Genomic DNA, 12,152 nt, shown 5'->3' with positions numbered 1-12,152 from the left:
GTATGTGCAAAAGCATGTTCCTCTGCACATGTACAAAAAGCCAGAGGATGCCGTCACGTGTCCTGCTTCACCACTTTCTGCCTTATTCCTTTGAGTCAGTCTCTAAGTGAAACTGGAGCTAGCCTCGTGGCAGGATAGCTCCCGCAACCCTCCTGTCTTTGTTGGGGTTATGGGAGCATGTAGTCGTGCCTGTTTTATTCGTTTTACATAAGTGATAGGCTTGAACCCAGGCTCATGTGTTTGGCACAGCGAGTTGTCTTACCCACTGAGTCATCTCCTCAGCCTCGGTTCTTCTCTCCACTCAGTTTTCCTGGGTAGTCTTCTTCGTCTCCATCTGTGGTTTCGTTCTCTCTTGTTTTGTGGCAGGGTCTCACCACTGTAGCTGCCTCCTCAGCTTCTCAAGTGCTGGTGGACTCACCAAGGTGAGTCACTGTGCGCAGCTCTCTTACTCTTCTTGCTCTGCTCAGTTCTGTATTTATTTTCTTTTCTGGTTCTGTGCCAACCCAGGCTGGTTTCAATAGAGCCTGATGCATTTCCTTACCTGTCTTTTCAGTGATAACCGGATCTTATCGATCGATCAGCCTTCCATGGGACAAGCAGAAGGTAAGTCACTCGTTCTCTCAGAATGCCAGTGGATGATACATGAATATAGTTTGCTGTGATTTTCTTTTTAGAGGGATATATGGGCTGGTGAAATCATGGAGAGACTTGAAGAAAGACATTTTGAAGAGTATTATGGAGGTTTCCTTCTAGGCTGGCAGTTGCTTTCTTAGTGTGGATAGTTCAGGGGAATGTTGAGATCGGAAAAGTTCTGTCTGACAGAACTGTAGCTCTGAGACGTTTCTAGCCATTTAGACCTTGGGATGAACAAAAAGAAAAACAAACCAAACCAAATAAAACGAAAAGCAAAAGCAAAATCAAAACCCAACAGACCCCAACAAACCCTGAGAGTAGAAGTTCTGAGCTGCTCGTAAACACAGTGATCTTTCTCACCTGCCTGTAAGGGGAGGCAAGGCCAGGCCGTTTGCTCATTTCTGAGTACCACAGCCCGGCTAGCTTGAAACGAGTCTACCACACTTGGGCTCATATATGTCTCGTAGCTTAGGGCTAAAGATCTTTCTTCAGCCATGGTCTCAGAGCTGATCACACACAGGTAAAGCTTCTGTGATCTGAAAGTGCTCTACTGCCAGCCTTTGTGACCCTCACATACCGTGGGGAGGAAGGCGCTGCCTTGGGGTAGAGTTGCAAAGCCAGGGTGTGAGGTCTGCTCTTTATACATCTTCCCAGTGCCTTTGGCATTGAAAATCGTGTCATGTCTTATTATACATTTATTGATTTAATCAATTATTAGCATGGCGTGTGTGTGTATGTATGTGTGTGTGTATGTGTGCATATGTGTATGTGTATGTATTGTGTATATGTGTGTGTGTATGATGTGTGTGTGTATGTGTATGTTTGTGTGTGTATGTGTGTGTAGTATGTTCATGCCATGGATCCTGTGTGGAGGTTAGAAGGACAACTTTGTGGAATCATCCCTTTCTTTCAATTTTATGTGGGTTCTGTGGTATTAAACTCAGGCTTTTAGACTTTCTTGGTCTTTAGACCCCTCTCCTGTCTTTTTTAAATGTGGAAATAGCTGACACAAAGGATGTTGCAAATGTATTGTGTATTGTGATCCTTGACCCCAAGCAGGGGCTAGGCGAGGTTTTGTGTCCCTATCAGACGAGCCAGCATCCAGTGGCAGTGAGGTAAGCCCTGAGCCATAGCAGTGAGGGTCGACTGAGTTCTCTGTGAAAGCTCTCACGATTGCTACTGCTGTTAATATGCTTAGACCAATGCAAACTGTGGTGATGTCACAGCCAACACACAGGAGTAGCACCTAATCAGCTAGACTCAAATATTATGATTTCACACAGTGTCACCTCACAGCATGCCACCCCACCCCACACTATCCTGCATCACAGCACATTATCCAGTACCACATGTTCCAAGCACACTGACCATCAAATCCCAGCCATGGGCCCCTCACTGTGCCATCCCTGAGTACCCCAGTGCACAATGCTGTCTTAACCCTGCCCACCCTATGCTCTCTTATCCCAGACCATTTTATGTGGCACTATGTCTAGGAACATCATCATAAACCACACTGTCATCCCATGCCACACACGTCCACATCATGTAGCCCCACAGCACACCAGTCCTTACCATACACACCATTCCATACCCTACTGTCCCATAGCACAGTGTTCTAGCCTGTGTCGTCCTGCATGGTGTAACCTCACAGTACCTGTTATATGAGCATATTATCCTTCTCCATTTACTTCTTGCAATCTACTCCATGTACTTCTACGCACCATCCAAATGAGCACTGTCTTAGACAATAACTCTCTCATATCACAGCACTCTGGTTTTGAGACAAGGTCTTGCTATAGAGCCCAGGCTGGTCTCAGACACATGCCAATCTTCTTGCCTCAGCCTCCTGAGTTTTGAGATGACAGGTATGACGCACCACTCCCACTTTACAGCACTGCACCACTGTCATATCCTACCCCACACACCCCACACCATATATCTCATGTCACACCATTCCAAACCATGTATCCCACACCACACTCTACAACACCCTACCCCCAGCCCCACACACCACACATTCTACATAACACATCCCAGCTCACACTATATGACTCTAAATAGCCCACAGCATATATTCCTACTACATATTACATGCTACACATTCTACAGCACACATCTCACACCCCACACCTATTCTACACATTCCATACCATACATCCCACACCATACATTTAATACTGCATGATTCTATGCAATAATCTCATACTGTACCACTCTACTTCATACCATACATTTTATACCAAACATCCCATATCACATATCTTCCACATACATGTACACCACATAACACACACCCTTCTACACATCCCACACCACATACACCACATCACATATCACACACCATTCCACACACCACACCACACATACCACATCACACACCCCACATACCACATACAATACCCCACACCATACCCCACACCCACACCACACCCCAAACCACAGCACACATCACAGCACATATCACAGCACACACACACACATTCTACATCCCACACTCACTCTACACATGTTTACCACAAATCCCACACCACACACCCTACAGCACATATCCCGCATCCTACAACACATCCCACACCACACTAGTCTGATCCATAATCCCATACACACCTTATACTATACCATTCTATACCAGTGCCATACGTGCCACTCCACCACACCCTACACTACACACCCACACTACACATTCTTATACCTACACCCACGCTGTACATCTTCACCACACACCCACACCACACTCTTCAAACCCACACATCGACAACATACAGAAACACCACACAGCCAATACCACACAGCCAATACCACACATTCCACACCACACACACCATCCATTCTACACCACATATTCTGTGCCACACCATTCCACACCTCATCCTACACCCCACCTCCTTTACACCCCATGTTCTGTGCCACACTATTCTACAGCACACATCCCACACCACAGCAGACTATGTCTGTCACATCAGTCTATCCTGCTTAGTTCGTCACCTCTAGTTGCCAGAAAATGAGAGCCATGAATGTGGCAAGTGCCTTAGTTCGTCCACCAATGTGGATGCTCTCAAGGACCAGCAGAGAGAAGGCAGACACTGAACAACTTTTCTTGTCATTCACAGGTGTCGCTTTGTTCCCTTGGAGAAGAGGCTTTCTTGGTGCTAACTGTGAGACTCACAGGTGACAGAGGGCAAAGTCCTCCATGTCTGGGTGTCTGCTGGAATTAAACAGTAGTGCCTAGTGTAACAAAGCTAGCTGGCTTCCAAGTTTGTTACTTGCTATGACACAGATGCTCTGAAGACAGAGGAGGATCTGACAAGGATAATGTCTAGGAAGAGGACCATGGCATGGCCTAAGTAAAGAAGATTGAATCCAGTGCCCTTTTATGCCCTACTATGTGGTTCAGAAGACCACCAGCTATATCCTAAGCCCTAGAGCAGGAAAGTCTGGCATGCACTAGAGAAGTTCCAGTGGGCACGGTGCAGCTAGCCACAGAGCCTCAGCTAAGGCTAACCAGTCTCAGAACTACTGACCATTTTGTCCCTGGGCCCCAAGTGATTTGTCCATCCCGCCTCACAGCGTGTAGACACACAGAAGGTGTAGCACCTCAGGTTGTCCATCCCCCACTTTCTGTGTCTCTCATCTACAAACTATCAATCGATAGTAATAAGCTCCCTTGAAAGTCCAAAGGCTCCAGGCCAAATTGTCAGAGAGGCACTTACAGTGTGGGCTCTTGAGTGGGCAGCCTTGGGCTCCTAAAGTCTGGCATGACCCTTGTGTGGGACAGCAATCTTGACAGGGCTGCTGGCAACTGCTGTGAGTCCAGCTCACCGAGGAGAGAGGGGGCAAAGGGCAGACACTTCTTGTAGAGGGAGTTGAGTGTAGGAGAGGGCCAGGGGCTTGTAGGTGGGGGGCTGAGCTAGGCACTTAAACTCTACCCGGTGGGTCACATAGGGTGGTCACCAAAGCCACCCATGCCTCCTGAAGCTTCAGCCAGTTTACCTATCATCTGCCAAGGGCAGTTTTCCACTTCGCAAACATCATGAATTTGAGGATGAAGGCCACAAACCATGCCAACCTAGGCTGACAGCCATGTTGGGTGTGGCACCTGGGGCAGTAGGAGACATAGTCAGAAACCAAGGGACCCTTGAGCCCAGGGTGATCTCCTCTGAGAGCTGTCAGTGTCAGGAACAGGTAACCTTGCTGGGGTCATGAGAGAGCAAGGATGCAACCTTTGCCACAGCCAGCCATGCTAAATGATGTGAATTTGTGTATCAGGGATCTCTCTTCTTGGGCATTTTGAACAGAGCAAGGAGCAAGTGAACAGTGATTCAGACAGAATGCTCCTTGCTAGGCAGACACACAGGTCTGCTCTGAGGAACCTATGTCCATGTCTTGGCTATGGACAAGTTATCCTGGTGGTCATTGGCATTCTCAGCACGAACCCCAGCTGGAGCTGCCCCTGTCAGCTGTCCCTTAGGAGCATGCACAATGCATTATTTACTCAGCTGTCAGTCTTCCTAGAGACCAATAGGCAGCAACCACAATACAAGCTTGAGCCTTCAGGAAGGGCCCCGCCATGTCTTGGACACTGTTCCAACCCGCTGACCAACACTGCCCTTACCCCCTTCTAGTGAGAGAAACACCCTTCTCCTTCCTGTTGTAGTCTTAGCTGCCAAAGCCAGCTGACTTTCTGAGGAGCAGGGACAGTAGGAAGGGCCTGGTGACCTGACTGAGGCCCTCTTGAGTGGGAGGGAACCTAGTCTAGGACTAGACAAGGTTTCCCAGGGCACGGATGCGAGCCCCCGTGGATGGATGCCACTCTGTTGATTAAATGCTTCGACACTGCCGTGTGCCTGCAGCTAATTAGTATGAACAGCACCAAGTGAGCCAGTGAGCAGACAGACCCTGGCAGGCAGCCAGAGACCCAATGTAGCCAGACCCCGCTGCCCTCAGCACCACCCCCACAGAGTTCTCCCACCCCAGGACTGACACAGGCTGGACAGTTGCTAACTGCCTAACCACCCCATAACTTACTTTCCTGCCCAGGCCTCCTCCACCTAACAGAGGTGGTAGCCCTTGATCGGATGTGAACGGCAGGGTTTTGGTCTGAGCTTTAGGCCCCTTGGGCTGCGTACTCACCATGAGCCCTGCAGAGTTAGAGAGGCAAGCACACCAATGGGGTTGCTGGCACCGATCACTATGTTGCGCCCTTCTCTCCTCTAGCCTCCATGGCTATCTGGAAGGTCAAGTCCCAAACGGTCACAGTCGAGCTCCTGGGAAGGCTACCTCAGAGTGACTATGATAAGATGAACGGGTACCTACAGGCTGACCCACCTGAAAAGACAGTGCATGGTCAGAGAATGCAAGGGAACCTTCTCCCTACCTGCTACTGGTCAATACCCAGGTCTACCCAGGGAGCACTCAGTCCCTTCCCAAGTTTGCCCCTTTCTGGCTCCTATCAAACCTGGCCAGCCTGTTGGAGTCCCTGGCTCAGACTCCATCTGAGGCATCCAGAGAGGTGGTGACAACCTGGGCTTTGGGACTTGGGAGGAAACCTGGCTCCTGGCAGCCAGAAACCATCCCTTAAGTAGTCTCTGCTCACCATCCCAACGTAAGACCGCAACTTGGTTATTTCAGGCTACATATAAGCCAGACCAACATTATCAATTGAAATCAAGAGAATCAAATAAACCTGAATAAATCTCTCAGTGCCTAGGCAGACCTGGCAGGCAGAAGCTTCTGCAGCCTGATGTAGCTAGACCTTGAGGGCTGGCGTCTCCCACATGGACATTCTTGTCTGGTTGGAACTATGTGGTCTTGCTAGGGCTCCAAGCTCTACACTTACCCAAAGTTATTCAGAATCCACCTTCCCAACAGCAAGAGTGGCCGAACCCCTCATAGCGTTTCTGCTCCAGAAGTGGCCCTCATGAGTGGACACTGTGGCCGGCCAGTAGCTTGGGCACAAGCCCCGTCCCTCCCCTTCCCTTCTCAGACACCAGGAGGAAGCCACCCAACTTCTCACCTATTTTGGTAAAGGCAGCTGAAGAAGCCCAGGTCTCCCGCTTCTCACAGGCGAGATGTGGCATGTCCCTCGTGCTAGGGAACAGCTTTCTATGACGAAAGGCATGAGATTGGAGCTTATGAGTGGAGTTATCAACAGATTGCAGGGCTGCAGCCTGGCGACTGGCTGTGGCCAGAGCACTGCGCTGGGGACGAAGCTCTGCACCCGGAGGGAGTGAGTCAGAGCCGAGAAGAGCAGGCATCCAATGCGCTCTCTGCAGGCAGTTTCCAGCTCTGGGTTGGGGGACGCCAGCCGCCTGCGCGCCTGATTTCTGCAGCAACAGCCAGGGGAATGAAGGACCGGCCGGGAAGCAGGAGCTGTAACCATGGGGACTGGGGGAGGCGCGGACCGCGGCAGCGCCGTGCCCTGGCTCCCTGCGGCAGAGCGGGAATGGTTCTTCCCAGCCCGGCGGCCGGCTGCCCGTCACACTGCAGAGTCGATTTAAAGAGACAACCGACCAGGGTTTGCTGCTTGCTTCCAACCGATTCAGACAACTCACATTAAAGCATTTTCCCCAAAAGGAGGACAGGATGATGTTATTTCATTTTTAAAAAGAGATCCCTGTCTCTCGAGGGCTCTAGGAACAGGAAGGTGAAAAAGGAAATTGATTTTGGAAGAATCTTCACAATCCCTGTATTAAAATATTGTTCAAATCCAAATTTTCCGAAACTGAGGTGTAGACTCTGAGCATGAGTCAGCAGGGCTGGTCCTGTGTGTGGACAGGGCCTGGAGGGGGCAGAAATTGTCTTCCCCAACCTCAGTGTTGAACCCCTTCTCCAAGCCTGGGCTAAAGGACTGAACGTTGAGAAGCAAAGTGTACAGAGGCATGTGTCAGAGGCCAGCTCATCTGTTGTGGGATGGCCTGGCCCAGACTGGTTGCCTGAGGGGAGGGCTGGATCAGGTCAAGATTTTTTTTTCACAAGGTTTATCCCCTTGGCAGATGTTGGCATGGCATTGTGATTTGGAGACACCTGTTTGGGGGCCATTCTTCTCTCTCCACTGGACTCCTTTTCTTGTAGCCCTCGGCCCCACCCAGCAACTTTGCTCTTTCAGGTGCTGTTAAAGCTAGTGCCTACACTAGCGAGGTCCCCAGTTGGGTTCTTGCTCCCCTGACGTTTAAAGGATTGGAAGCTAGAGTTCCTGGGGCAGGGGGAGATAGTTAAGAATCATAAAGGTAGAATTAGACCAGGGACATTGTAATTTTTGTTTTAGAAGTCCTGTGGTGTGTGTAATCTCTGGGTGGGGTGTGGTCAACTGCCCTGTCCCAGTGTTCAGTAGGAACACTGAGCCCTGAACTTTAGATAAAGGACTTGACCCCAAGGAATTCTGTCTGTTCAGCACCCTATGAGTCATGGAGACCTCCATGTGTTCTGAGCTCTCAGAGTCTCTTCTCCAGGGACTGGAGGACAGCCAAGGTCCCTGATGGATCCTGGATGATAGTCTTAGTCAGATGGGTAGGGAAGGGGGGCAGAAAGGAGAGCAGGAAGTGTGTAGGGGAAGGCGGTTCTGGATCAGAAAAGGCTCTGACACCGGTCTTCTGCTCAGGGCTCCATGTCTGTCACAGGTGGTCCAGGCCCTCAAGAGAGGCAAAGAGTACTGGCTACTGGCCCCTTGACTCTATGCACTGCTTGAGTGATGTTTCTCAGCTTCTTCCTGTCTATTTGATAGACAGGCCACACTTTCTTCTTACCAGAAGCTTAGCTGGCTGTACACTGCCGTTTCTACACACATACACAAAAACCTGACAGTGTGGCTCAAGCCTCAGATCTCATATCTATCAACACTGGGAGTAACGGAAACGACCCTGCAGTTAGGAACATGGCCCTGCACAAGGTTGTAAGAGGCCAGAGCCTTTTCTAGTCTGCTCCTCTGGGCATCCCCAGCAGGGTGGATTCAATGTTGCTATGGGACACAACCCGATCTCTGGGCATTATGGAGACAGTCATCTCAGAAACTCTCCAAACTGGTCAAAGAGTGAACAGGAAAAGATCAAGGCTAGGACAAGGTAATGAAATAACCCCTCACCCGAGACCACAGGGATGTAGGCAACAAGGACCTTTACCGAGGACAGGTAAAAATCCCTCCATATTGGGAAATGCCCATTTCGGCCTCACAGGTGTGGGTCTTTGCTTAGGGCACATTCTGTTTACAAACGTTCCCCAAGTCCAGTCCTTGCAGAGATGCCAGCAGAGGGTGACAGTCACATGACTGCATCTATGACAGTCACATGAGCAGTGGTGTCTGGCAAGGAGCTGGCTCATGGGCCAGCAGGACAAAGGGGTAGAGATGACTGCCTGGAAGTCTCTGGCATATGCTGATGCTTTGTCCTTGAGGATTTCATCTCAAGAAGTCTTTAGCTATAGTCTTCAGGCCTGTCCATTGCCAGGCAGGTTATCCTACCTAGGCATCCAGGGTCATCTTCCTCACGTGGAGTAAACTGGAAGTGACTGTTAACATTCACAACATTTACAAAGTTCCCTCTCTGTCAGTCTCCACGTGTTTGTCTGAAACAGGATAGTCCCTGTAGATACACAGCATGGAACATCTCATCATGGCCTGATTCATAAAGGGCTAGACGGCACCTTTCTTAGGTTCCATGGGCTAGGTCCTCCTAACAGCATCCTACCTTGCTGGTGCAGACAAGTCCCTAGGAAAGGACTGGCTGGATGCCAACATTAGAAAAAAATCACATAGTTCTCACATGCCATGAAATGTTATTCTTACTTTTCCCAACCTTTTAAAAGTGCAAGAAAGAATGTCCTGTTTATAGGTTGTATGTGACAAGCTGTTGTATTGGCTCTGGGGCCATTACCCCAGGCAGCATGTTCTCAGGACTTGGTGAGATCTCCTAGGTGCTCATCATTGCTGGCACAGGGCTATGCCTAGCTGCTTAGCTGCTTTCTGATGCAAATCTTACCACAGACACTCTCTCCAAATGAAGTATCCGTGGACAGCAAAGGTGCGGACGGCTCTGAGGCTTGTGTGGCCTGTTTAAATTACAGTCCCCAGCAGATGGACAGCCCAGTTCCCCAACTGCCCTTAGGTTCTGCCTCCCGTCTAGAGAGGTCAGCTTTTTTTGTACTATGAAGAGATCATCCAGCTAGTCTCATGGACCGAGCTTGTGGCTCTGGCCTCCTCTGAAGTGTTATGATCTCAATCAAAGCTGTGGCCTTCCCAGCAGCCTTTGAACTTGACTTATTGATGTTGTAGAGATGTGGATGCTGACTCTAGGCAGCTGTGGGTACCGAACTGAGTGGGATTGTTAATACTGCCTGGTTAGAAACAGAGTCTAGATGGGTTACAGCCTACTCCATGCTCAGAAGGAGCAAGGTTGGCTGCCCCGCAGCAGATAAGGGGGAGAGTTCCAAGCATTCAGAACCCAGGGCACAGGAGGCTAGGCTTCTGTCTGTATTGCTTGGCTTCAGGAATCCACAAGCTGGATGTGGGAGAACAGGAAACAGTCTGATGAGGAGGCTGAGTTTGAGTCACACATCTGGTTGTTGGAATCAAGACTGACTGACTTGTCTTCCCTCTCTTGGAAGGGCTGAGGCTACCAAGGACATAGCAAGGTACTTGTGAGAAACACTTCATCTTCGAATAAGGATGGCCTTGGATGGCTGCTGGTGCCCTGGCTAGATGCACCTCTCCTGAGTACTTGAGTCTTCATAGCTGAAAGCTTCCTAGTCATTTAGTAGAGACCAAGAAATCAAAACAGGAAACCGCAAGATGTGGAAATGATGGCCTCTGGGGGATGCAGCCTGGCCCTGAGGGGGATGTATGGTGGCCCTGGTCTCTCTGTGTGCAGCATCTGGGCTGCAGAGCAGAATTAAAAAGACTCTTGGGTTGCTGTGGAAACCAGCCATCTCCCTGCCCCCTCCCCAGCATCAGTTTGAATCTGTGCAGACCATTCTTAACAGATTCAAACCAACAAACTCATCCTCATCTCAAGGGAGGCCGAATTTGAGAAGCAAATAATAAAGTTAGCAAACGTACAGTATTCTGATGCTGCTGGGTCTTTGATAAAGCACCATTGGACCCTGGAGAGACCCAGGGCCAGTCCAGCTTCCTATCACAGCCTTGTGGAAGACAAGGAGCTAATGTGCAGCCTCTGCTTGGTAACAAATAGACATTTTGGCTTTTTACATGAGCCCAAGAGGCCCCTTGGGCAGACCCAGTACTCGGGCTTGTCCACACGGCTGTGAGGAGAGCTCAGGCCATTTTGGTCTGGGAGCTGTGAAGACAGTACTCATGTGCTGGGTGCCTCACTGGGCTTTAATTCCTGAGCCTCAGTCCCTTCCTCTTTCTTCTAAGGGCCACTCTCCTTCCCTGGGACACTTAGAGAGGTTTAGAGAGCTGCAGGCACAACGAGGGAGGCATTGATAAGGCTGCCCAGTGGAGAACCTACCTCCTATCTCCAAGACCACAGAGGCAGCAGTATATTCCAGGACATGCACAGCTTCTCTCAGCTTCTGCCAACTCTGTGGTAGATCCAAGCAGAGAAATATGGCCTCTTTGCCCATCAAGCCTGCCCACACTCTAGACAGAGGTCCTGAGACACTGGGCCCAGGAACAGAGGCTAGGCATGTGTGGAAAGTTTGCTCATTCTGTAGGCACTAGGGAGCCTACAGAATGATGTATCTGAGGGAGAGAATAAGAGGCAGGTTTGTTCTTAGTTGTCATGGTGATGGGTGATATGATACAACTTTGTGACTCTCAGCGCTCTCATTTTATCCCTTGAGGCCTCATAAGCTTCAGACATAGTCTTCTGAAATCCTCACTGATGGGCTACATCAACCATGAGCTAGCACACTGCTGAACCATGTCTTCAGCATTGGAGGAGTACAGAAGAAGGGAGCAAAAGTGGACACACCATGAAGTGAGCCCACAACCTTCTCCAGGGTCCATGTATCCACCCCTACCCTGTGACCTATCCAGTTTCTTCTGGAAGGTAAGAAGGTAGTGGAGCTACCTCTGTTGATACCAAGGAACACCTACAATCACCATCTTGAGACACAAACAGACATATAGTCTGATCTTACCTGCTTGCCTCGACCTCTGATAGCTCTGGGCATGTACATGGATGGCCTGGGTAAAGCCTGATCTTTGTACATGGACCTGGGTCTCCAAAGGTAAAGGGAACCCCACTGGTGCCTCTTGGAGAACACTAGTCTCACCAGAACACACACACACACACACACACACACACACACACACACATATATATATATATATATATATACACACACATATATGTATACATATAAATATATATACACATATGTATATATATGTGTATGTACATGTACATATATATGTGTGTATATACATATAAATACACATATACATATATATATGCATGCTAGTATCAGCATCTCTCATCTCCCAGGGCTAAGGTATGGCCTGGGCATATGGCCGTAGACAAGGCAAGGATGCTCCCCTCAAGCTGCAGAGCCCCTGGCACTGCACA

General features: G+C 49.5%; 1 protein-coding gene across 1 annotated transcript in view; it reads right to left on the bottom strand.

The window, feature by feature from the left end:
* Adgra1 (adhesion G protein-coupled receptor A1) overlaps positions 1-7,071 on the bottom strand; it is a 43,214-nt gene extending 36,143 nt beyond the window's left edge. The window contains exons 1-3 of the mRNA XM_031388707.1: positions 6,647-7,071; positions 5,764-5,958; positions 263-857 (exon numbers count right to left, since the gene is read on the bottom strand). Of these exons, the coding sequence (XP_031244567.1) occupies positions 263-274 (12 nt within the window). The 5' untranslated portion in view covers positions 275-857; positions 5,764-5,958; positions 6,647-7,071. The remainder of the gene's footprint in view (positions 1-262; positions 858-5,763; positions 5,959-6,646) is intronic.
* Positions 7,072-12,152: the final 5,081 nt, after the last annotated feature.

The sequence above is a fragment of the Mastomys coucha genome, unplaced genomic scaffold (genome assembly GCF_008632895.1).
Source record: "Mastomys coucha isolate ucsf_1 unplaced genomic scaffold, UCSF_Mcou_1 pScaffold21, whole genome shotgun sequence".
Taxonomy (NCBI): Eukaryota; Metazoa; Chordata; class Mammalia; order Rodentia; family Muridae; genus Mastomys; species Mastomys coucha.
This window is presented reverse-complemented; position numbering and strand designations above follow the sequence as displayed.